The sequence below is a fragment of the Corvus moneduloides genome, chromosome 2 (assembly GCF_009650955.1).
Source record: "Corvus moneduloides isolate bCorMon1 chromosome 2, bCorMon1.pri, whole genome shotgun sequence".
Taxonomy (NCBI): domain Eukaryota; kingdom Metazoa; phylum Chordata; class Aves; order Passeriformes; family Corvidae; genus Corvus; species Corvus moneduloides.
In genome coordinates this window covers 4,781,241-4,807,018 of record NC_045477.1, presented here as the reverse complement: position 1 = coordinate 4,807,018, position 25,778 = coordinate 4,781,241, and the positions used below count along the sequence as shown (strand labels likewise).

The 25,778-nt window shown below is 44.6% G+C and overlaps 2 protein-coding genes across 10 annotated transcripts in view; one reads left to right on the top strand and one right to left on the bottom strand.

Annotated features, from left to right (window-relative positions):
• Window positions 1-5,851, bottom strand: part of ILDR2 (immunoglobulin like domain containing receptor 2) — a 39,470-nt gene extending 33,619 nt beyond the window's left edge. For 3 of the 7 annotated variants that reach the window (XM_032096307.1, XM_032096324.1, XM_032096340.1), the window contains exon 1: window positions 5,708-5,851. In XM_032096307.1, coding sequence (XP_031952198.1) covers window positions 5,708-5,753 — 46 coding nt within the window. In that variant the 5' untranslated portion in view covers window positions 5,754-5,851. Of the gene's footprint in view, window positions 1-3,707; window positions 4,007-5,707 lie in introns of those variants that run through there. The other 4 variants (XM_032096316.1, XM_032096349.1, XM_032096355.1 and 1 more) reach the window with 2 other exon arrangements.
• A 10,483-nt stretch (window positions 5,852-16,334) lies between these two features.
• MAEL (maelstrom spermatogenic transposon silencer) overlaps window positions 16,335-25,778 on the top strand; it is a 33,795-nt gene continuing 24,351 nt past the window's right edge. For 2 of the 3 annotated variants that reach the window (XR_004237532.1, XM_032096277.1), the window contains exons 1-11: window positions 16,335-16,523; window positions 16,912-17,001; window positions 19,078-19,180; window positions 21,122-21,277; window positions 21,750-21,791; window positions 22,422-22,549; window positions 23,287-23,341; window positions 23,678-23,819; window positions 24,531-24,593; window positions 25,217-25,349; window positions 25,566-25,644. Coding sequence is in view for 2 of the 3 variants with exons in the window: in XM_032096277.1 (XP_031952168.1) it covers window positions 16,392-16,523; window positions 16,912-17,001; window positions 19,078-19,180; window positions 21,122-21,277; window positions 21,750-21,791; window positions 22,422-22,549; window positions 23,287-23,341; window positions 23,678-23,819; window positions 24,531-24,593; window positions 25,217-25,349; window positions 25,566-25,644 (1,123 nt within the window). In the remaining variant the exon portion in view is untranslated. The remainder of the gene's footprint in view (window positions 16,524-16,911; window positions 17,002-19,077; window positions 19,181-21,121; window positions 21,278-21,749; window positions 21,792-22,421; window positions 22,550-23,286; window positions 23,342-23,677; window positions 23,820-24,530; window positions 24,594-25,216; window positions 25,350-25,565; window positions 25,645-25,778) is intronic. The other variant, XM_032096271.1, reaches the window with a different exon arrangement.

Genomic DNA, 25,778 nt, shown 5'->3' with positions numbered 1-25,778 from the left:
CGTCACTGCTATAACAGTGTCCACCAAAAAGGCCACCAGGATGCTTGACTGCCTGAAGACAAGATGGTGGCTCTACACTGATCAGTTATGTCCAAGCATGGGAATTATAGGACTTCCTCACCTTCAAGAAGAAACTGCTGACCTGAAAATGTAATGTAGCCAAGATAAGAAGAGCCTCAGACATATCAGAGGACAGAACTCTGGGTTGTTAATACATCAGAGAAAAAGGAACGAAATATGTGAAAAATTATGAGAAGCTTAGTGACAGCACCATGGTAGCTCTTTGTCTAGTTTAAGACAAATAGGACTAAAAAGAAACTGAATTGTGTTGTGCTATGTTTTGACTAATGCAGACAGAGCAAAATAAGCCCTTACTACAAAACCATCATGGAAATGCAATTCCTGCACTCTAGAGAAGGAACCTGTTCATTGTGAATGTTTCAGGTTTCACAAGAAAAAAATGTAGCTCCTGGGAGTCTCAAGACTATGTGACTATTTTGCTTTCCTCCCTTCTTGCTCTCCTAAACCCACAGAAAAAGGTCTGAAAATATTAATCAATTGCATCTTACAAACACATTTATCCTTACTCTTAGAAAATAAAAAGAACCCATGGTTTTGTGTGTCTGTACAAATATATATATACACACACACTCCCAGAGAAAGAGCTTAAAAATAATCACACTTCCGAAATATAATTGTATGGGGTTTGTCTGTTTCAATTGGCAATGTGCATTTGTCTCCTTTCTCTGATTCCTTTCCTGAACTATCCTCAGATTATGCATTCAAACTATGCAATCAACACTACACACAAGCTATCACTAATACATTTCACTGGTGATTAAAGAAAATTCCAGGAAGTGATTACAGAGGGGATATTTGTAAGGGCGGGTTTGAGCCTTGTGAGCCCGATCTTCATAACCGCCTTCCCTGAGCAAGAGAGGGAACTGAGAGGTAATAACTGAGACTCTTGCTTTGCCATTGACCTCCAGAGAAGGCTATGCCTCCCTGAGGTGAAATGAATCCCAGGAAGATTTAGCTTCACTACACAGTCTCTAGGAATAGAATCACACAATGGTTTCGACTGGAGGGGACCTTAAATATCAACCAGTCGGAATAAAACTGATCTGAAGCACCAAACCCTGGAAGTAACGGCAAAGCCAAATACTGTAGTTCAGTGGAACAGGTCTTTCTCTCCTTCTGGAATGCAAGAATTGAGTCCAAGAGAAGACAGCACACATTATTCTTCAGGTCACATGGGTCTCCCTCCCTATCTGTGCATACATCTCATCTCCTTCTCTGCAATTACCTGGCTCGCGCTACTGCTTGCCTGAGGTAGTACAGCTGATTCTATGAAACTACAAAAATTGCCTCCCCCATTTTCATGTACCTTTATTGACAGGAGTGGCAGTTGTGCACACAGGAGAATGGAAATCATTGGGTCCTGAACCAGGCACCTCAGGAAAGCTACTCCTAGACTTTACCTCAGGGCTTTGGCAGAAAAGCATCTGTTCACTGGTGAGAGACAGTGCCCTTAGGGTAGCTTATACCAATTCCCAACTAAAGTAAACTGTTGGGCAAAAGGATCATTGTTTTTGGCATCTTGGATACTATGCATCATTACAAAGTGTTCTTTCCTCCACTGCTGAATACTGGCACCCAGTTCCACCTCTCAAATACGGATCAAGCCTGAATCAGGAAGTGCAAGATCTGGGCTTTGAAACCAGAAAGTCAGAGATAATAAAGAGCTGCGTAAACAGATGAATGGAGAGCCAGTGGGATCACTGAGATTGTATTGTACAGGTTCTTGCCTACTCATGTTGGACTAAATCCAATCCATGCAATTTATCAGCAAAAGCCATCACCATCAGATCATGTGGAGTGCCTTATGGGAAATTAATAGGATGTCTTGGTCTGGTTCCTATCAGACTTGTGTTCTTAGCAACGTGACTGCTAATTGTCAACTTTTTTGGAAGGAAGAAACCAATGCCTGAACAGGTCAGCTGCAGCTGAGGTGAAAGCATGGTTGTTTTTCACAGCTCCATGGCAAACCCCAAGAATTTCAGCTCTCAAACTGCTTAACCTGGAAACGGAAAAACCCAAAGCAGCTGCAGAAAAGCGTGGCCTTGCACACCCAGCACTCAAAGGACAGAACCTCAAAACAAAAACCCTCCATGCAGGACAGCCCAGGCTGTGCAAAGTGACTGCAGTAGACATTGGACTATTTCTTGCTCTTCACCATTCTCTGTGGTGCTCTCCCCAGGCACCCCCTGCTCCTCACTTCATTCTCTTCACCAGCTTCCCTGTGCTCCTTACACTCCCTTTCACACATTCACAAAAGTCACCCTGGGTGCTCTCAGGTGAATTAGCTCTGGCCACCAGATCGAACCCACCCTTACTACTGTCTGAAAGCTGTTACAGTTGTCAGATGCCTCCTGATTTAGACTTGGTTCAGCATCCCAGAAATCATTCCCAGAAATATCACTCATCAGAAGCCTGAGAACAAAGCAAAAGAAATGCGAAGAGTCTCTCCCAGCCTTGTAACACCAAGCTATAATACCTGTCCTTGGGATAGCATTGGGATTTCTACTCCTCACAGGCTTACTCAAGGTGACCTCACAGGAATAAAAAGTAAGAAAAACATGAGATTTCTGCCCAGTTACATTACACTTATGCTCTGTGAAGCCAGGCAAGGGAAGTCAGATGAACACTTTAAATCAAGACAAGTAAAAGAGTCCATCCATTTCCCTGCCTTCCCAAGAAGTGTGGTCAGCTGGCCAGAAACAGCAAAGCACAACTGTGCTCCAGCAGGCCCCCTCTGCCTGCCCTCCTGAACTGTGACTGGGAAAGAACAGGTACAGCAACAGTATACAGGGACTGAGTGCTAAATTACTGGTGGAAAAGTACTTATCAGGACAAAAATATCCCATTTTAATGTGGACAGTCTTCTAATTGTAACTTTTCCAAGCTTAGTCCAAGTTGTGAGGCAGAAAAAATTTGCTCTGCTTGTTCTGTACTAAAACTGGAGTTCAGTCTCCAGTCCAGTACTTTTCTCTAGTTTTAAATGCATCAGAAATTACAGCATTAATAAGAAAACAGTAAACACGACCGGAGGATTCATTCCAGAATCAAGCTGCACTTGGTAATTTACAAGAACAGGCTTTAAACAGGGACTAAGGATACTTGGCAAATGGGATCTTCTTTTTATAGAATGAGAGCACAGCCCTACACATATCTTAACCCGTGTGACCTCACAGGAAGGAATAAAGAACAACCTGCTCTTCATCCATTTGCTGTTGTTATTAAAACATGAGCTTTAGGCACGTGGGAGAGCAGGACAGGAGGGGGAGAAGCCAAACCAAATCCATTGTACCTCACACAGGATTTTTTTCAAATTGCCGTAAGAACTCACAGTGTGCAAAACCAAACAAAAGATAAATGCAAGAGCCAAAAATTAAAGACAAACAAAGGACAGAGAGGAATTACTGCTGGGAGGAAAGGGACTGAAAGTGCTGATTAGAAATTTCTCAACTCACCTCGAGGAGGGAGGAGGGGAGAGAAGGGAACGAGAGCCTTCTCTTTCGTGGTCCCTTTTGTCTCCCTGCTTCCTCCCCATCTTGCACTCTGTCTCCTGGCCCCTCCACCTCCCAGCCCCCACTTCTCTTTCCCAGACCGGAGTGTACCACTCTGGCTGGATTAGGGCTCCTTACCTTGATGCAGACCTTTCATTCCTTTGCACAGCCACTGGGGAGAGGAAAATCTTGAATCCACGTTTGCTAGCCGCCCTCTTCCTTTTCTGTGCACATACACACACTCACATACCTTTGCTTATTTACTTTCTCTCGGCTGTGAAAAAGGACATCAGCACCTGATTTATGGCTGGGCAGCAGCGGCTGGAGGGGAGCAGGCGAGCACTGACTGCCTCCATCCCTCAGCACACAGCTATGGATAACCTGTTGCCTGCCGGAAGCCTGTGCCTGCCAGCTCTCCACAGCACCAGCAGCACGCAGCCCTGTCTCAAAATCACAGGGCTAGAGGAAACTGGAAGGTCTTCCCACTGCAGCGGTACCTCTCTCTCTGCATTGACCCTGCATGCTCCAAGCAGCACTCGCTGCCAGGAATCGTGAACTGCCCTCGGTGGAGGGAGAAAAGTGTCAACAGCCCGGTCTTTTAGCTTGATAAAAAAGTCCTGATTAGCCTGACATGTCCAGATAAAGAAGCTCTTCAAAAAGAGGGAGGAATGTAATGTCATGTTTAGCTACACCCTGTACTCCTTTACCGGCCTCTGGACGCTATTTATCAGCACACTACTATGGCTAGTAGGAAAGGAGGGGTAGCTGAGGGTGCGCTGGCACTCCAGACCAGCTCACTGAAGTGGGATACATTTGGAAGCAGCCAAATGGCAGGGAAGGAGGAAGGGAGAGAGGATGAGCTGGAAGCTGCTGAAGCCCCAGATGAGGCCGTGAAACCCTGGAAGGGAGCAGTAGGCAGGCACCGGTGTTGAAGATGACTCAGAGTGAAAATGCAAGGAAAGGGGTGGGTGGGTGGTGGGAGAGAGGTGTTATGACTAAAAGCCGAATTTACTGCTTGTGAATCCTAAATCTGAATAGGAAGAGGGAAGAGGCTGAGGTCTTTTTTGTGGGATACATTGGTGACAGGGGGAAATATATGCCACTTAACCCAAGTGTCTGTTTCTTCTTTCAGCCTGTAACCAGCCCGCCTGGCTAAGTCATCCTACTGCAGCTTTTCCTATAGCCTGCTGCTCCTGTGCCCGGCTGCTGCACCGGCTCACAGGAGGCAGATCTTGCCCCGGACCTGACAGGACTTTCTCTTTCTCCCCGGTTCCCGGCTGCCCCGCCGCTCACACCCTGCTGTAATCCCTACCCTCTCCTTCCCTCGCTGCCCAGCTCTCAGACCCAGCCCCTATTCAGTTTGTCCCCCTTGCCCTCTCCCCATCGCTGAGCCCTCTCTGTTCGCCTCTCCGGCTCCCCTCCCCCTGCCCTAGGGGGGGGCTTGGCTTGCCCGACCTCTTCAGGAGCCGGCGGGGCAAGCGGTGGTCGGCGAGCTGGGCTGGGGGGGCAGTCCCGTCCTGCGCACACAAAGGCCTGGGCTCAACTGCACCGTCACGGGGAGGGCCCCCCTGGAATTCTGCCCCCCCTGGAAGCCGGGGCAGAGGCAGGTCAGCCCCCACCTCTCACACCTCTGTTGAGACGGCATGTGCGGTCAGGACACCGGGTAAAGGAGAAGTTCCTGCAATTGTTCCCGGCCCAGCTCGGCACGGGCGGGCGGGGGGAGCCGGGGGTTTGTCGCCATCCCTCCCCGCACCGCGGCCAAGGACACCCCGGGCCCCCGGACGGGCTCCCCCTTGCCCGACACGAGCGCGCTCTCTCCCCGGCGGCGAGCGGGGGCCCAAGCGCCCCGCGGACCACGCGGAGAGAAGCGCCGGGGGCCCCTCGGACCTGCCCCGCGGCCCCGGCCGGGCAGGAGGCACCGGCTGCCCCCCCGTCCCCAGCCCTCTCCGCGAAGTCTCCGTAAACTGCACCGCGGGACGTGCCCGAGCAGCCCCCGGCCCCACGCCGGCTCCCTCCGCAGCATCTCCCCAAAACGTCCCCATTTTCGCCCTCAGGAAAGCCGTGAAGCCCGGCGGGCTGGGCACGGCACGGGGACGTCGGGGCCACCGGGACACCCGTGCCCCCGCCCGCGGCCCTACCTGCGAGCCACAGGAGGACGATCCATCCCAGGACGTGCCCATCCATCTTCCCAGTGGTCCAGGCGGCGCGGGGCGGCGGGAGAGGCGCGGGGGCGGCCCCGCTCGGGCAGCCGCCTCCCCGCAGAGCCGGCCGGGCTGGCGGAGCGGCCGCGCCGTGTGGCTCCGCTCCGCTCCTCCCCCGGGCCCGCTCCCCGAGGCCGCCCCCGCCGCTGTCCGGGCGCGGCGGCGGGGCTCGGGCGGGGGGCGGCGGCGGGAAGGGGGACGCGGCTTCCCGAAACTGCTTCGCTTCCCGCCCGCCCTCCCTCCGGCAAAGGCGCGTTTCGGTTGCCTGGTGCCTCTCCTCAGCCTAAGGACACCGCGGCACGTTCCTCTGCAACTCCTTCAGCCCCCGGCATCCCCGCTTCTTAGCGGGGTTCTTACAACTTCTCTAGTAAGCGCTTAAAAATCTCCCCGATGATCATCTGTCCTCCCCAAATTAGCCAAGTGTATACCTTGGGAAATGAGCGTAGACGGTTCCTGTTCTAAATTTCCAGCATGGGCGCTGCAACTAGTTACTGGAATTTTAGATAAAGTGGGAGTATAATTTTAGGTGAGGAGGTGTTCTATTAACAATGGGCAGCCGAGTTACGGGGTGTTAAGTTTTCGTGCCAACACCCCGAAGGGATGGGGATTTTTTTTGTTTGTGTTTGGTTTGTTGTGTGGTTTTTTTGTGAGAAAGGGGTCACATACAGCTAAAACCGACATTTTGGAATATGGATGTTGCTTGGAAATTAAATGGTCCTGGCCGCAGCAAACCCACGTGGTTACACGTTAACTGTACTTAAAACTTTTAAAGTTTCTGTGAAAATAAGTCAGTGGAATTATTCATGGACCTAGAGCTGGCTAAAACAGCATCGTGCATTCTTTTGTGGCTCAGCACCAGAGAGAAGCACCTTGCAAAATGGCACGCCCCATTCACAGCATCCAGCACAGCTTCCCTTTGAGTGTTGTTCATCCTCAGGCACTTCTCTTAAAGGGCTTGGCTTGTGTTTGTAACCAAAGCTGGGATGGTGCAGGCATCAGTGACCCACATGAGAGATGGGAGTAGTCTCCAACTTTGTCTCGTCTGGAATCTGCCAAAAACCATAAACGATTCTGATTTTTCGAAAGCAAAGCGCTTGGTGGGTCCTGCTGCTAAAGGCAGGGGGCACAGGGATGGCTGCAGTAAATCTGTACGAGCTGTTTACATTCTAGCAGGTGGTTTCCAGTTGCTTGTAGATTCCTCATAATTTTGCCTTTCAGACTGAACTTCTCTACAGGCAAGATAAGCTTTTCTTAAAAAGCGTGAATGAAAAAAAAGATCAATAATTTCTGAAGGAAAAAGCAAACCAGCATGTTTGCTGTGATAAAAGATGTGTTGAAACATCTTCGGTTGTTTTCAAACAGGTGTAGTCCCTCTGTTAGTACAGTTAAAATGGAATTAAGCAAGGAGACAATCCCTAGGCAGTTAATCTGTTTTAAGTGTTTTATTTGGAGCTATTCAATGTTATTTAAAAATATTTTTCACATGGAAGTTTATTTTTATTCAGCATTGCTTTAAAAAAAAATACACACCCACCCCAATCAGTGTCCTGATGTTCCTCTGGCCTGATACATTATGAATTTAACTGTTTTGCAGTACTAGCTAACAGTTACTATTAAGAAGTAAGTCCCTGTTACACTAAATAATGGATATGTGCAGCAGCCCACAGTGATGTTCTCCTTCAGCACACTGATCTGACACCCCACAGCCTTCGCGCATACTTGCAGGTGGAAGACAAAGTAAAACTCCCTTTAGGGCCACAAATTTAGCCTCCAGCAATGTGTGGTTCCAGAAAATTCAGATGGAACTATAATACTTTACATCAGCTGAGGGCCTGCTTCACCATTGTTACCTATCCATAGGATATAATCCATGGAAGTTTGTATGGGCTGAACTAAGACTCCTAAAAGGTAAATACAAAGCTGTCTTTCTCCCCCTAACCATTTTTCCTGATAAACCTCAAAATTTCAAGTGAACTCCTGGTTCCTTGCCTTTTTGTAACTTAGCTGGCCAGGATTCTGATCCAGAGTTTCCTGAGACAATGTTGATAACATCTCATCTGTTTAACACTGGGAGCAGTACAATCCCTTATGCGTTACTATTGCTAGCTTCTACTGGGTTTTTTGTTGTTGTTGTTGTTGGATTTTTTTAATCTACTCCAGCTTTTGCAAATAAATTTGGCAAACATCACTTTTGCTAAACTTTTGACTCACGACAAAGGAAGGAAAGCTTTTCAATACAAGGAAGCACCATTGTTTCGCATGTAACGTTGGATTTACATCTGCTTTGAAATTCTCATAAACTTACTGTACGGTCCTTTCTCATTTAACAAGAGCTGTCATTTGTATATATCCACGTTAGATAGATGCCCAGGCCCTGAATAGATGTTCCAGATCTCTGTAGACCTTTGATCTCATGATTGCAACATCTGAGCTGGCTTAATAGTTAATGTTAGGATGTTGTCTTTCCTTTTAGCCCAAGACCGAAAGCTGCATGACTGCAGTTAGCCCCACTTCACCTTCAAACGGTGAGTAAATTCCTATGCAATTAGCCAGATGGCTTCAAGCCACAGCCCAGCTGGGATTCTCTGTCCTCTGAAAAACAACATACTGGTGGCCTTAAACCTTCATCTCCCTCGGTCAATTGACAACCTTGATACCGGATGAGCAAATTCCCAGTGTTTGCCCTGTGTAATTTAGTCCCGGGCGGAATCGGAGGAATACCACACTTCAGCAGTGTTTGATCTCACTGCTGATACCGCGACTCCACCTGAAGGAGTTCTCTAAGCGATGGGATCGTGAAAAAATTCAGCTGAACAAGAGGGAAACAAACAAACAAACAAATTTTTACTCATGCTGTAGCAGCTGCTGGCTCTTTTCTCTCCTTGCCAAGTACTTAATTCCTCCCTCCCTCGTCTCATCTTCCAGTACCAATCTTTTGTGGTCATTTCCTCTGTTGATAAGCAGAGTCAGCTTTTTAAGTTACCACCACATGGAACGATTTATACCAGCACTTCAGTCAGAATGACCCATCTCGACAACACCCCTGAAAACCCACTCTGCTGCATGAAGATTTTCATGCCATTCAGCCCCCTGGATTTCCCTTGTAGAAATTTCCATAGAAACAGTGATTTCAACAGCTTTTCTGGGATGCCATGCTGGATTCAGCCATTAGACACTGCTCTCTTGATTTAGTACTGAGATCAGCACATCGCAGAACTTACTGGGTGACACAGCATCAGTTCATAGCGTTTAGTGAGTCTCTTCAGATAGCTACCGAGTAAAACTTTTCCTCATTTGCTGTGTTACGCTGGAATCTCTTATTAATCCTTGATAGCTTCACAGCAAGACACTGCTGAAATATGTGTACTCTCTGTATATGTTGGTTTTTTCCAAGCTGCCTGGCTACATTTGATAGCACAATAATAAGAGCTTTTATGTCCTATTAACATCAGGAGTGAGTGATGTGGATATATAAATTGCTTTTGTAGTTTTATACCCAGATGTTTGTACCAAGAAATAGAATATTTAGAATATTTAGAATATTTAATGGAGAAATTTGGCTACAATGAACCTTCAGGTCTGTAATGTAAATTCAGCATTAGGAAGAACCCAAGAGAACAGCATCCTCCTATAGTATTTACTCCTCTGTGTAAGTTTCCTATGCTGCTCATGACTCTTTTTTTAGACACCAAAAATCATAGCATGGCTTTGCTACACTTACAGAGTGAACCTGAAATTTTCATTTAAAACACTAATGGCATGTAAGCAATAATGTTTTGTGAAGTTATTATATAGGTACAAGATCACGAGTGAATCATCCCAGCTCACCATCTTTTGTGTGTCACAATAGGCAAAAATACACAATAGGACAAACCCTGCTTGCCTATCTACAGATAGCCTAGGAGATAACAAGCTGTTAAACCCTCTAAGGTTTTGGCTGTAGAGAAACTGTGGGCAGCACAAATACCTTCAGGGACTTGGAGTTCACAACCTGGACTTTTGTGACTGTCCAATCCAGCTTTCTTAATAAAATAGGCCACATCACTTTGCCACACTACATCGATTAGTTTGAGCTACAGCCCATATGTTACAAAAACGAATCATAGATTACTTTGGGTTGGAAGGGAGCTCACCCTGCCCCTAATTTAATCTAATTTCACATTCTAGTACTGCCAAGCCAGCAGGCAGGGCACTCTTAAGGCATTTCTGAAGAGGTAACACAGCAGGCTGTGATCAAAGCACCCTTAAGATCCTCTCTGGAAGTTCAACAGACTGTTAGCTTGCTATATTCTTATGCTAACATCAGAACCGGAGAGAGCCTCCCAGGCCCAGCTGCTAAAAGCATAAAAGCAGGAGTACTACAGCATCATCATCCCTACTTAATATTTGTTTATCCTTCCAGGGAGCATACCAGCTGCTAGTATGACATAGCATCACACAGGAAGCCTCTCTTTGGTGGATATCCTGCTCTCTCACCTACCTTATTAAGTATTCCCTCAATCTTTGTATTTTTTGCAAGTAACTGTGATGACTGTATGTTTCCTAGAAAGGTACCAACAAGTATTTAGTAGTATGCAGCCAAGAAACAACCTAAGAAAGATCTTAATAAAAAGTGTGATTACAATTCCTTATTTAAAATTACATTTTGGGACATCTTAAGCCAATGCTTTAACCAGGGACTGGATGGTGTCTGTACCATAAATCTGTATCCTTGATTCAGTGTTACGTGGTCGAGTCACGTGCTTCACGTGTCTGAATGTGTTACCTTTAGTAACCACACTTAGTATCTTTTTTGATGCAATTACAAACCAATGTGACAGAACCGATTTGCTGCAAACCCACGTTGATTGGCATTAATTACGTTACTTTAATTAATTATTGAAGCAAATCCTGTGTCAGTGATTCTATTCTTTTGCCTGGGGTCCCTGTCACTCTGACGGGTCTGTAATTACTCAGGTCATCCTACTTAGGGCCAGATCCAAAACAAGACTTTGGAAAATTTTTGGTACCTAACATTTAGAACTCAAATCTAAAACACCCTCATTCAGCAGCAGATTGAGACTGAAAGCGCACATGTACTGTCAAAGTTGCCTAAAGGCTTCCAGTTTTCCTTCTCTGCATGCCCAGATAGTTCTGAGCACAGAGATGTCTAACAAACACCCAAAGGCAAGGCATTTGGGGTGTCACAGCCAGGTCCTTGTTTCCTACCCTGAAAATCTGGTCTTACCAGATATTAAGGATTTCCCAGACTTTGTCCAGCATATTTGGAACAATGTGGTGGTTTCCCTGGAGCTATGGCATTAATGATAGATGAAACTGATGGCATATAGGGGATGTAGCTGTAGCACACATGGACAGCTGGTTGCCATGTATCAGGTTTAGTGGTTCTGGGATGTGCTGGTCATCAGGGTTACAGCACTTGCCCAGCAAGTCCCATGCATCCCACAATTCCATTACCTGCTGCACTGCAACCCCCAACACAAATGCTACCATTTCTGGAGAGCAGACAGAAGCATTATCAGCTCTCATTTGAGTTCCCTGAGAAACCTGGAAGAAAGGTGCTGATACCTCCTGGGACGCCTGATCCAGGACATTCACAGTAGGTCCAACACTCAGCAAAACCCTGCAAAGACAGGCATGGGAACAAGGCAGGGTGATATGGCTTAGCTTTTGTAAAAAGGCCTCCTGACTCATAGGTGTTCAAAGTCACATCCTTGATCACATAGGTGAGGTGTAAGGCATCCTGCACTCCTCTTGCAGTCGTGGCACTGTTCAGAAAGAAACCCCAGATTCACTAGGTCAAAAGAGAAAGCTGGCAGCTGTAGCTGACTGATTAAATCATTCACCTGGGGAAGGGAAGCCTGCAGGCTCTCATCCCTGGGATGTTTATGTGTTACATGTGAAACAATAATAATTACTGGTTTCCGCTTTGTATCACTCTCCAGAGAATTTGTAGGTTTCAAAATCTCCATAACCAGGCTGAGAAAGAAATCAGCTGTGCGATTATGTGACAAAACCTTGCCTCCGAAACACACAAAGGAGTGCTCAGAGACAATGCCACTTGGGTGGCTTGTAGCCCAATTAACACCCTGCCCTGGCTCCTCCCACACCCATCACAATAGCCCATCAATGGCCCATTTTCTCAAGTCCAAAGAGCACAGGGACAATTGGCAGATGGGAACCCTCAGATAGGAACTCCGAATAAAAGAAAACCATTCCAGGCTCTTCCCAGGGCTGTCCCAGGAAAGCCTCGGCCCCAGAGTGCAGACTGGAACCTATCAAGATAAGTCAACACCACAGTAACTTTAGGACTGAGGGGGATTGTATCCTATGGATATAGGACTCGTTAGAGGATGCAAGGGAAGAGCATTTAAGGATTGCATAGGACTCTTTGTGGGATGCTTACTGGAGGAATCAAAGGGAAAGAAAGAGAGATCTAGGTGATTTGGGAAGGAACAAGTAATGGAAATGGATAAAGGGATAGAAAGTACCAGTTGTGTGTAAGAATTTGCTGGGTGATGTACTTATCTGTCATGCACAGTGCATTCCTTTCTTCTTATTAAATTTCTTTATAACTTACAACAACTCTCTGTTTTGGGTGTGTCCATGTGTATGGGGGTCTGGTGCCAGTCTCTAGTCAAGCCATGCACTGGAGAGTCCACATGCCTGGGTGACAGTGACCAGACAGACAGGAATAACTCAAATGCCAGCACCTGGAGTGGGACTGCAGGTAGATAGGGCCCCTACGTGTCCCTGGGGCTAGGAGCTGTAGTGAATGATGGTCTGGGTGCCAGCAGCTGGGCCAGGCACTGGGGTGGCTGGGTGCCAACAGCTGGAGAGCCCCGAGGGAGTGACCAGGATTACTGTCCCCTAGAGCAGACCGGCGGGCAGAAGTGGTGCCAGGAGGGAGCGAGTGTGACAGCGTTAGTACCAATCCAGCTGGACCTCTTTGTGGGAAGGTGGTGTGCCCTGAGAGCCCGGGAGGGGGAAAGGATGGCTCATCTCTAATGGGAAAACCACAGGAGGAGCTGGGTTAGGCTGGGAATACACACTTGACCTCCCTTCACTTAGACCTGGGAGCAGGGAGTTGCATCAGCTGCGCCTCTCCTGGGCTGATGGATGTGGCCTGATTCCTCCAACATAAACACCAAATATTTCCCTTTGTGGGAGAGTGCTGTAGCCCCAGACCAGCAGGTAAGGGGGGAACAGCAGATGTAGCCACTGCCATGCTTTTTAGAATAACTTTGCTCATTCTTTCTGACAAAAAACTGCAAGGAAAGATTATAGCCTTGAATCCTGAATGAATGAAAATACATTACTGGCAGAAAACTTCCAGATAGTTTTTCTGTCTATATAGTACTAGGGTACCTAGACCCTATTTTGAGCCACTGGCAAACTTCATTCATTGATGGAAAAGCACAGGCTGGCAGAGGAGTTCTCTGGGCCATTAATCAAGGCCAGGTACCTAGGACTTAAAGTGTTGGCATAGTAATTAATTAAATTAAGTGCTTAAAAGAAAAAAAAAACCAACAAGTAATATATAAATACTGGCACAACACTTGTTGTTATCTGTTGGAATGGTCCCAGTGCTACAAATGTTATTTTCAAATCAGTGTAAATGGTCCAGAAAAGTCCTTCACCCACTAAGTTAAACAGCAGACAAATGAAGATTTAAAACATGAGTTTCTTCAGAGGCACTGGGCTCTCCTCAGCACCCTGGGGAAGACTATTGATCATATGATGTGCTGAAGATGATCTGTTCCCTGTTTTTTTAATCTGATCCCCACCCCACACAGGAAAATCCTTTCTCTCTCTACTGCTTATGAATTTTATTTTCCAACCACACCTCTAGCCCTAGGAGAGCTATCAGTGGAGCCTTGTGTTTTTCAAACAGTTGATGCACACATTATCTGAATTTCTTTAAAAGGAAGGGCTGCTGAAGGGTGGGTCCCAAAGCTGCACGAGAGAAAAGAATATGATGTGAAGAAAAATAAAACACAAGTGCACAGATGCACTCCTAGCAACAACTCTTACAGTAATATAACAGGAAACACTTGCCTTTCTGCCTGAAAGAACTAGGCTCTGTGCAGATGTTTGTATTTACAAGATACAAGTCATTTCTTGCAGTCTCTCCTTAGAGACTTAGCATTAATGTATCTGGAACTAGACTGGAATATAAATTATTTTCCACAGCAGTTAAAGTGACCTTAAAAATGCTTACCTATTCTCATTGAGGTTACATCACGATTTTCTACATTTGTTAATGATGTGATTGACTCCTCCTGTGTGTTTAACAGCAAATTGCCTAAGTGGAACACAAACCAAAGTGTTTCACAAGATTTGAGCAAGACAGAACAGCCTCCAGAATGAGCCAGCATTTTTTAACCCTCAGAGAAACCAACCACCGGGGAGATGCCAGAGCAATCTGGTCTGACCTTACCTGACAGCAGTTCCACCACTGACAAACATAATCAGTTAAGTCAAAGATTTAAGCCTAACCACCAGCTACCTGCTTTGGAGCTAAGAAGACTTACCCAAAGATGAAAAAAGTGGCTAGATTGAGGAAAGAGGCAGATTTTTCCAGTGATTTGGAAATGCACAGATGTGTTTCATCACTGTTTGTATCCTCATGTCTAAGTTTACAGTAAATTCAAGAGGATTCTGAGATGGAGAACTGCACAGAATCTCCCAAGTCAGTGCTGCACCATTTATTTTCATTGAGACTGTCTGGATAACTCCACTGGAGATGGCTGCAGGAAGAGCAGATGGATGCTGAAGGAGATTCCCCAACAGACAGGGGAACAGTGAGGAATGTGGGAGACATCACATGCCCTAGACAAGGAAAACCAGGCCAAAAGTTAATCAGGGCCCATGCCAATATTGCCACTTCAGTAACCCTGTCTCACGTCAAATGTAGGGTCCTCTGTTCCAGGCAACCAGATTTCTGCAAACTGATTAAACTTTGTTTGAAAGCCAGTTATGATTATTGACCTGCTGTGATTATAGCCCTGCTAACTTCTCTTTATTTTTTTACTATGGCCAGTGGAGATCATTTGATTTTTGAGAGAGATCAATAGAAAGCTTAAGGCAGGAAGCAAGTCTGTGCCACTTATCAAAATGATGCAGATCAGATTATTTCCAGCTTTTATTTTATCTGAACTGTGGTTCCCTATGCACTTTCACTGAAGGAAGTGTCAGTTATGTCAATGAGACAGATGAAAGGAAATACCTCGACAACCACAAAAAGCAACCCAAAACCACAAAAAGTGAGTCTGAACAGCAGCCTCAGTTTTGTGTAACATGAGCTCCCGAATAATTTTATTAAGCAAGTTTGCCCTTCCAAGTGTGCACATGCCCACTCACCTCCTCCACTTTCTGCCACACATCTCAAAACCAAACCCAGGGTTCTTACCTGAAGTTGGTCTCCACTTTTTCCCTCACTCTGTCCTGAACCTGGTGCAAGCTCCTGTTCCCATGGGGTATTTCTAATCCTTCAGCACCCAAAGAACATTAAAAAAATAATGATTGACAAAAAAGCAGCCATGCCACACTCCCAAGAGGACCTGCTGTAAGGTTGTTGTCCACAAAATTCAGATTCATCTACATGGTGTGCAACAAGCCAATAATGACACACTAGAGAGAGACATTAATTATTTACTTATTTTGGAGTCGCAGAAGCCTGGGTGCTTGGCAGTATTCCACAAATCAAGCACAGCCCACTGGGCTTTCCATGGCATTACTTATACACAAAAATATGTTAGTAACCTCCCAAGTATGATTGGTTAATAATTACCATACAAATTACATAATCGCACTTAATTTCTGTGCATGCTCAGGGGAAGGATCTTCACCTGGGCAGGAAACTTTCTGACCAGGAGGTGTGATATTTAATGTTATAATGAAGGCGGTTCAGCTATATCCAGATGCATTCAAGAGGCATCTGTATCTGGCACAGGATGATGGGGTTTTGTGGCCTCGGGGTTACAGTGACAGTGCTGTATGGTTGGACTGGATCATCTTAAAGGTCTCTCCCAACCATGATGATTTTAGGATTATATAGGACACATAGACCTTGAGTCTTTTTCCAAAGTGGCAATATATACATCAACACCTTGATTTATTTCATCCATAGCGCTTGCTAGCTGCAGGATGTCCTTGACTAAGGGCACCATCTGGTTCTACTGACATACAGCATCTTGTTTTACTTAATGAACGACGGAAATCTAGGTTGGATATTAGAAAGAAATTCCTTACTGAACAGGCTGCCCAGGGGAGTTGCCCATCCCTGGAAGTGTTCAAGGCCAGACTGGACGGAGCTCTGAGCAACCTGGTCTGGTGGAAGGTGTCCCTGGAGCTGCATCATCTTTAAGGTCCATTCCAACCCCTTAACGTCCTACGGTCTTGTGACCCTTAGAGCTTGTTGGCCGCTGTCTGTTCCGCAGACAAGTCTCCCGTGTCGCTGATGAGGAGTACGCGGAACTCTCACACGGGAACAGGGCCCCAGCTCACCGCGGGCACAGGCGGCCCCGGAGCCGCTGCGGTCCCCGCCGCCCCGCCCCGCCCCGCCCCTCATGAGGGGCCGCGCTGCCGTCGCGTGAGGGGAGCGCCCGACGCCGAGGCCATGGCGCAGCGCGGCCGCTCCCGCAGCGCCTTTCTGTGCTTCGTGCACGATCAGCTGCCCGAGCTGAAGCGCCACGGGCTGCCCGTGGCCCACGTGGCGGATGCCATCCCCTACTGCTCCCCGGCATGGGGGGTGAGGGCGGAATGTCGGCGGGGCTTTGCTGGAGGGCGGGCTGGCAGGCGGCTCGGCGCCATTTCAGGTGGCCTCAGGTGGCTGCGCCATTCTCCTCTCGGTGCGGGGGCAGCGCTGGTCCGTGTGCCGTGGGCGGCGTGGTGGCCACCCTGGCTGGCAGGAGCAGGTCCAGGGGGTCTCTTGTTCGTGGCTTGCCCTCACTCGGAGGTCCTTCACCTTTACCTTGCTGTGTATTTGGAAGCAAGGCTTACGGCGTTGTTAGGAAAAAAGGACTGGAAGTGTTTGAGTCAGTCTTGGCAGCCATCGATAATGTCCTTTGGAAATGGTTTGTGGGACTACTAGAAGGAGGTGTTAGAAACCTTTTAATAACGGTTAATTTTCCTTCAAGTCCCTGACAGAGGAAGAAAAGACAATGTATGCAGGGAAGGCTCGTAAATGGAATAGCAAGAAACGCTCTCAGAATACTACAGTAAAGGAGGTAAATGCTGAGAATGGAACGCCCTCTAAGGAGGAGGAGTAAATGGTGTTGGGCTACGTGTGGCGGGTTCCACAGGATGCTGTGAAAGTTCCACCTGCTCTCCACAGCCTCCAGCCTCTGGAGGTTATGGCTGCAGTAGTAGTTCATACCCTTATGAAGATTATGCGGATAATTGTTCTGGTTTGAATTGAAGGTAAAAATATACCTCTTTAAACCAGCACAGCTTGTTCCTGTGCGCTCTTTTACCAAGTAAAATGTACTTCTCTAACACCCTGGTTTTAACAGTATTTTGCAGTGCCTGACTTAGTTGGGTTTTTTTCATTTTAATTTATACTGTAAATTGGTGTTATTTTGTGTCATAGGTTCATGTTGCTTTTGCTTTGTGAGTGTCAATGGTTTAGGTAGTTCCTGTCTGATGGCTTGAAAGCACATCTTAGAGGCAGCTCGTTTGTTCTCGGGGAGCTGTGTGGTGAACCAGGTCAATGAAATGTTGCAGCCTATGCACAAATAGAATAATTACCTCCTGCCATTATTTTTAGGTTGGTTGGATATTGGACAGAGTAGTACTACTATTGTGGAGGACAATACAGGAGTAGGCGGTTGAGTTAAGCTGAGTGTGTATGGTTGTGGCTGGAAATGGTGCTAAACAGATCATTTCTACTATTTGCTGCCTTGGAAAGGTGTGTGTGTCCCTTTTGTTTCTGTCTCTTTTCATCTTCCAGCACTTCCCTGAAGCAGAGTTAGTTAAGAGTTTAAATTATGAGGTGTTAGAAAGCTTATTTTATTTCAGTCTTTCTTGGTAGTGTAAAAACTTGTGTGTCCAAGGAAAGAGCTTGACTGAGCACATGGATAATACTGCATTTACTCCTTCATGCTCTATTACTAGATAATGACTATGAATTGTGAATTAATGATGAGTATAAATTCCAGGACTTCGAAACACTTACATAGTGATAGAGGGAGTGGCAGAATGATTGTAGTTTGGAGTAACTAGTAAATATGGATTAGTTGAATTAGCCAATTTATAGTGGAAGGGAGGTGTTAAGCAATGTTTTCTGATTTGGGGGGTCTGCCTGTTTGGGAAAAAGCTGTTTAAAAAGTGATCACCCTTGTGTCATTTAGCAGGCTGAGGGGATGTAATTAATGAAACTCCATTTTTATCTATCGTAGAGAACTAAGTGAAATGGCAGGTAAGCCATAAATGGAGGCTTCTGTATTTCCTTCCACAAGCTGTAGCATTTTAGAAGACTGTAGTAGGGGACAGGAAAAATTGCCAAAATAAAGATCGCCATCCTTTCTGCTTGTCAGTGGAAATAGGGAAATGTGTATAGATGAGGTTATGTGATCTCAGTTTATTAATCCCAGCCGTGTACACAGACAACCACAGTCACTTTGTGTGGTGAAAGGTCATGTTCCCCTTTTGGAGGTGGCCAGACTTTATTTAGACGGGAATAATTCCTCATTTTGTTTTAGACGGTTCAAACTGATAACCAATTAACTTTGGCTAAGATGGTTATCTGCAATCAGTGTACCTGGGTGTGGATGTTATTCCCAGTTTGGGTTTGAATGATCAAATTCTGCAAGCCTGCCAGGTTTCTTTTCCCGTCCTATTAAAAGCTTATTGTTCATTAATGGATTTTCAGAGCAATCCAATGACTTCCTTGGGGCTTTATCAGATTTTCATGAACCTGTTTCCTAGTCAAAGACAATTAACACATGTGCCAGGTGCTTTTTTCAAAAAACTTATGGAAAAATGTTTTAAATTCCAGTTTGAAGAGTTCCTTGCCTGTGACAAGTGGTTGAACCTAAAAAAATATTTTTTTTATATTACATTTTGTAAATTTAGCAGTAGTTCTTTAAAGTGGTAACGGGTTGACAAAGGTACTGAAGAGAAATCCTGCCTTCCTGGCCTACAGGTACACAGGCACTTTTTATATATAAACTGTCCTACCTAACCACAGGTGTTAGTGGATGTTGCGTTTTTCTCTGATATAAGGAGCTGAAGGACTTTATTTGGGGCGAGAAGACTCTTTTGTTGTTGGGGTTTTTTTTTTTTAACTTTCTCATCTTTTCCAGACGTGTAATCTGCCTGATCCAGTTCCTGCCCCTCTGACCACAAAGATGCCCAGTGTTACTCCTTTGCCACATGCCTGTGCTCTGTCTTGGAAGAATGACCAGGGTATGGTGATCTTAAAGCAGTTGATCCTGGTAGATGAGAGCTTGCCCTTTGAGGATGTTCTCAGTGGTACCTCTACAAAGAATCTTTACATTTTGCTAAAAGCCATCTGTGTCAGCTGTTCATTTGACACTACTGGGCTACTGCTGTAAAAGGTAGAGGGAAGTCAGCACAAATACCCTTCCTCCCCAAACTCCAAGAATTCTATACTCTGTTTTTTAGCTCAATGGGAATATAGCCACTAATGTTTTCATAACAGTTATTTCAAGATTTTTAAGGAAAAGGTAATTTGTCAAACCCTCCATTTATGATTTGACAAGGCCTAATCCAAGTTCAGCGTAAAAGAATGCTTGTACCAATTTCAAAGGGTGAAGAATTGCTAGGTATCAAAGTTCAAAATGTGTATGGTAGAGGTGCTAGGTAAAACAAGGGCCTGGCCTCACTGGGAGAATAAAAGAGGGAATATGCACTTGGTCAGTGCCTTTGTAACACCCTGACTTGCTTCCTTATTGAAAGAATTCTCAAAAACTAAATCTTTCTTACCTGTACCCTACCTTCAAATGGATATTCTAATTAGAGTTGAGTAGTGAACACATTTGTAATCTTCTACCCAATTAATATTATGTTATTCTGAAGAATGATAAAAGGCAGTGCTTACAAGGTAAGTCAAGAAGCCAGTTCATACAAGCTGTATCTGCTGTGTGGTTAAGTCTCAGCTCCAGCGTTTTACCTCAGTCTCTTGAACTGTTTTCATGTTGTCATGGTTATGGGGGAACAAGAAACAGTAGCTGCATAAAAAGTGAAATACTTACTAGTGCCCTCTGTGCCAGGGGTCATGCTCCCCTGTCATTGTGATGCAGATTTAATTGGGTTGATAATGCTGGCTTGAGTTGACACAATTGATCTTTCAGCTGAATGAGAGGCATAATGATAAAGGATAATTGAGATACATTTCATGATGCTGCTCTTAATATTTCTCAGTTAAAGTTCTGTATGGTTCCCTGTAGCTATATCCATTTTTTCATAAGGTAGGAGAGGTGTCTTTCCTTTGACCCCACAGCTTGTGCAGTTTAAGACCCACATAAGCGAACATGGCCATTCAAGCTTAGGGCAACTGGTGTTAAATGTCCTAAAGTCTGGCATACAAAATTATTTATGTGTAAAGACAGTTACACATCTCTATTATTTAGTGGAGCAAGCAGGATTTTTTTTGGTGAGGGGCAGAAGTTTAGAGTAAGGATAAAATAGCTACGTTAAATTTCAGTGAGGACATTGTGACAGTCATGAAGAGAAGGATTAAGGTGTATTGTAAAACATTTTTCATAGTTGGATACTTTTAAAATTAGTAAATGATAAATCTGTTTCTTAATGTTTGTATTGGGTATTTTTGCTGCTTTCTTTGGGAGCTCATTTGGTGGAGGAGAAGCAATCCTTTTAATTAACTTCTCATCTTCTTGCCCCACAAGATTGCTACCAATTCATTGGAGTGTTGTAAGCTGCCAAACCGAGCTTGTGAGGCTGTTTGCAGCTACTGATTTGGTTTTCCCCTAACCTTATTTTCTGAAAGGGCAAAGAGACCTATCCTTAAAAAGAATAATAGTTCCTGTTGGATTCCAGGCCTCTTAACATCTTTTGGGTTTGGAGGTTGGCTTTTTTTTTTGTAGTTGCTTTTATTTGTTGGGTTTTTTTGCCTGATCTCTACACACAGCATCATCCCTGGAAGGTGTTACCAGCACTACCAGTGTGCCTGACTTCTCCATAAGTTTGTTATCTTGTCCTCTTGGATACAGAAGAAGAGCTGTGTGTTTTGCTTGATCGTTACCCTTTTTCACCCAGTCGTAGGAGAAAGTTCACCAAAGCTTTCCCTGGATGAGGCGGAGACCTGCATGGCATCTGTAACCTCTGGTAGATTGTCTGAAGGTGGTTTTGTTCTTTTTCTTTCAGATGTGATTTCAGACATGTTCTACTTCCTGGACATTTACAGCTATGGGAAGCTGCCACCCCAGTGCGAGCAGCGCTTCCTTCCCTGTGAGATTGGGTGTGTCAAGTACTCCCTACAGGATGGAATCATGGCTGATTTCCACCACTTCATAGATCCAGGTGTGTTCCAGGAAGTGTACCTGGGGTGAGAGGGAGGATTTCTGGTGTCGCTGCTGCCCAGATTAGACTTCTTGTATTAAAAAAAGTATTTCTTTGACTTTAAGTGGTCAGACTTCTTAAAATATCAGAGCAGTGCTGATTGTTTTTGAGCAGAATTAGTGTCAGAACTGCATGTAACTTCAAAGAGGGTAGGCTAAATTCAGGAAGACCTGCACATGTTTGTGCTTTATATTTCGTGTCAGTGACTGTTGCTCTTGGTTGGACCTAAACACACTATACAATGCACTTTGTTCTTTAAAATGCACGTAACTGAAAATAACTTCCCCAGAAATAGTTGTGGCACTTTTACAAGGCCACAAGGGAAGATGAAGCTGTTCCTTTCTGTATATGAAGCTGTGGTGTGGAGTTGAGAGTTAAGGATCTCTTGTTGTTGGTGTTGGATGATGATTGTACTTTTTCCTCTTTTTTGCAGAAGTACCACCACGTGGTTTTCGGTACCACTGCCAGACTGCTGGTGAGTATTAATGGAGAAAAGAATGGTATGCAAAGGTGTGCAGTTTCAGACTCAGCTTATCTGACCTCTAGCCAAACGTTTTTTAAGTCTTGATAATCCTTGTGTGTATCTTCAGCATGTAGTGATAATTAGTAACAGGGTAACTCAAAGATACTGCTTGATATTTAAAAGTTATGTTTAGCAGCTTGGCATATATTAACAGAATTAAAATATCTACACCATTGTTGTGTCTGGCTTGGCCTGCCTGTTTCCTTTGTGACTCTCAGTAATGTTTATAGATTCCAATTTGTTTCTATTAGGATACTTCCTCTCCTTGTGTACAGAGGGACCAAATTTGGCCTGTGTTTTCCTACAGCTCATACTTGGATAATGGCCTTTTAAAAGGGTTAAGAGTGTGAGTGTTTGCTACCAGCCCAGACCTGCTGACAGAAGCAAGGTTTCGATTGCTTAATCACAGGCCCTGTCTGTGGAGGAGTGTGTGTGTTTGTGTGTGTATATACATATGTACATAGAAAGATAAAAAGGAGGAGGGAACCGTATCTCTTACAGAAACTGGACTTCCCATAACTTTGTGGGTTTTTGTTGACTTTTTTTTTCCCCCCCCCCTGTCTCCCTTCCCCCCTCAATTAGGTGATGAAACTCATAAGATCCCCATATCTGGATTTCACCTTCCTCGTTCTTGTTATGCCGTTGTCCTACGGGAACTTCTTGAGTTTGCCCAGCCTGCCAGAGGTGCTCAGCCTCGCTTCTTCTGCAGGGTATGGTCAAGATCAAAGCTTGAAGTCCTGTTGGGTGACTAAGGAGATACTTCACCCTAAAACCTAATCAGTGTGCATATAAGTGGGAAAAGACACCCTTTCCAAAGTGTCCCAGTTCCATGCAAGAAGAAATGGCCTCTAGAAGCCAACCTTTTTGTAAAGCAGAGACCTAATTTTTCTGCCTTCTTATTTTCAGCCTGCACTTCTGGTTCTAATCTACTGATGAACAGGGTCTATTGTTCTCTGACATTGTTATGACTTTAGTTAAGGGCTCCTAAGATTTGACTTAAATTGGTTGTGCTCAATAATAGTCATAAATCCTGCTTTTTTTGAAGGGATATTTTTACGTTTTCATGACTCTTCTACCCTTGAGAATAACACGTGCCTTAAATTTTTGCTCAAGTTCCATTTTCCAGGGAACAGAACAAAATCTTAGGATTCAGAGGCGTTTAAGTTTCATATCAGGTATATTATGTTTCAATTCAATTCAAAGCTAATATTAATCCTCAGAAAGGTAGGGAGGGACAAGATCTTAGGCTCCATCCATAAATATAGAGCTCTGAACAAATATGCATGAAATTTGGTTCCTCTTCAAGATAGTTGTCAGGGAGATTACATTCAGTCCCAGAAACAATTTTGGTTTGGAGGTGACTTTCTCAGACCTACTCAGAAGTCATGCAAGTGTCAGAATTATATACTGTACTCCTTTGACGTGATGGAAATTTTCTTTCCTCCAGTCTAATGACAGATTCCGAATTAATTGGTGTCTTGGTCGAATGGCCAGCATAACAGGTAGGAAATGGATAATTTTTGTCCTTCCTTTTCCTCTTGTCCCCCAGAAATAAGGGCTGTGTAATCATGGACAGCTGTATTTATCTGACAAACGTGTCTCAAAGTTTTCATAAAAGCTGGTGCTGATAGCTAGAACTGCTTTGCATGCTTCCTCCTCTTCCTTTCTCCTGCCGCTTTCTAGGAAGCCAGGTTTTATTAAAACCACTGGTGGAATAACTTTGAACTTTGATGCTCTGATAAGAGGCTGGGCAGGGAACAGGGACTGACTGAGAAATGAGCCGAGCAGGACATTGACTGACTCCTGTTCTCCTGGCCTGGATTTTCACTGAACTGTAGGCATTGAGAGCCATTGGGAGCTTTTTCCTGTAGAAGACCTGATTACAGAACTGTACCAGAAGAAATACCAAAAGGAGCCATCCAAGATCTGGGTATATAGAAAACTGGATGTCTGCCTGTGGGATTTCTCCAGTAATACCAGGTGTGTTGGGTGGTTCTTTGTGTAAATGTGCCTGCTTTCAGATTCTTCTGTGTTTGTACAAAAAGTGGTGTTTGCTTGCAGTGTTGCAGGAGCATATTGGGTGATTATGCAGTTAATTTAGAAATAGACTCTAATGTTTCCTCTGCTACTGGTTTAAGAACCAATAATTTGATATTAAATTTCAGTAGAAAAAACATACAAATTATTCTTGGAAGTCTGCTTGGAATATGGGTTTTAAGATCCATTGGGTTCATCGGTGTCACTTTGTCTTTTTATAGTCAGGCAGTTTTCTGTTTCCATGAGTATCTTCACACTAGAGGGGAACCTTAAGGAGAATGGAAAAATCTGCTTTAAAACACACATTTGGAGAGGAAAGAGGATGTTTATGCTATGAGAAACTATTTCACATTAATGAGAAACTTGAAATGGTTCAAATGGTTTAAATTCCATTTGTCTCTTAGGGTTCTCTTTTCTCCCTGCCTCCCACCTCAGTATGAAGCAGGTTGCCTGATAAGCAAACCTTTAAACTCCTCATAAACTACTTAGGGCAAAGCTATTGAACTCTGTGAAGTTTTAAAGGTACTGCACGGTCACTGCAACAAAAAGATACCATCTTTAATATTTGTTCCTGTTCATCCGACCAGACCAACTACTCTTGTTGATTAACAATGTAGGTGCTTCTGAAATAAGCCTGAACTTAATTTCATGTAGGTGCAAGTGGCATGAGGAGAATGATATCATCTGCTGTGCTCTGGCATCCTGTAAGAAAATCAGGTGAGTATTGCTAAGGAGTTGCCTCCAGCATGATGGCTTTTATTTTGTTAGTATTGCAATGTTGAGAAAAGTGTTGATTGCATTAGAATTCACTGTTTTGCTTCAGAGGTATACTCACTATACTCTAGGATATCTCTGCTTTGGAAACTTCATACTGTCTGACATGATGTAGGTAGATAAGGTTCTGTAATCTTTTTGTAGGGGAGAAAGGAAAAGTAAATAGTTGGGAAACGAGGAAATGCAGTTTATGATCTCAGTTGACAGCAGTAGTAGCACTTACAGAGACAATAATAAATAGTCTTTCACTCAAAAAACTCACCATGGGCTGCCGTGCCCTGATAAAAAAAAAGTTGCTTTTCACACTTCCAAGTGCTGAATTTGATAATGTGGGGAAGCAGTTTGTTTTCATTTCATGTGTAGTTGTAGAACAGACTGGTGGTCTTGGAAGGATGCAGTGATGCTGATGTAAAGTCCTTCTGTCCTCTGGTATCTGCTCTGTGCATCTCAGGCCCTGGTTGGTTTTGTTTGCCAGTTGAAGAATTGAAAATGCTGTGTTGTTAAACATAAGCATTATAGCCCTCTTAGCCAAACTTTCCTTGTTTTCCTTTTTTTTCTTGGTCAAGTTACTGCATCAGTAAATCTTTTGCTAGTGTGTATGGAGTCCCACTAACAGCAGCTCACCTGCCTCTGCAAGACTCTGATTGTGATCAAAGCACAAATACCAGGATTGTGAAACTGAATGCTGGACATATCCAGGTCAGATTCTTCCAGTTGACACCCTGATTTATTTCCAGTTGCCAATTTCAGGTGATCTCTTTTGTCTTTGGATGCTGTCCTTTGTGACGTATGTTGGGCAGACGGATGAACTCACAGGGTTTTGAGCATAATTCATAGGTTTGATGGATTAGTGGTGTATATTTCATGTTAACAGACACATGTACATTATTTTGAATGTTTCTTTTTTTCATACAGAAAATGAAAGCTGAGAGTTCTGGGTGTGACAAGCCTTTGGGCTCTCCAAGACAGGATCAAGAGTTTGTCCCTTCTAATCGTGAGTTCGAAACATTCACATTTTTAAGAGGAAAGAGATCTTTAAACTTAACCCAGTTGTTGCTTTTTCAGATTTCTGGCCTTAGATGCTGCCTCTAAGTGGTGCACAGCTCTGCATGAGCTGTGCTTATTCTT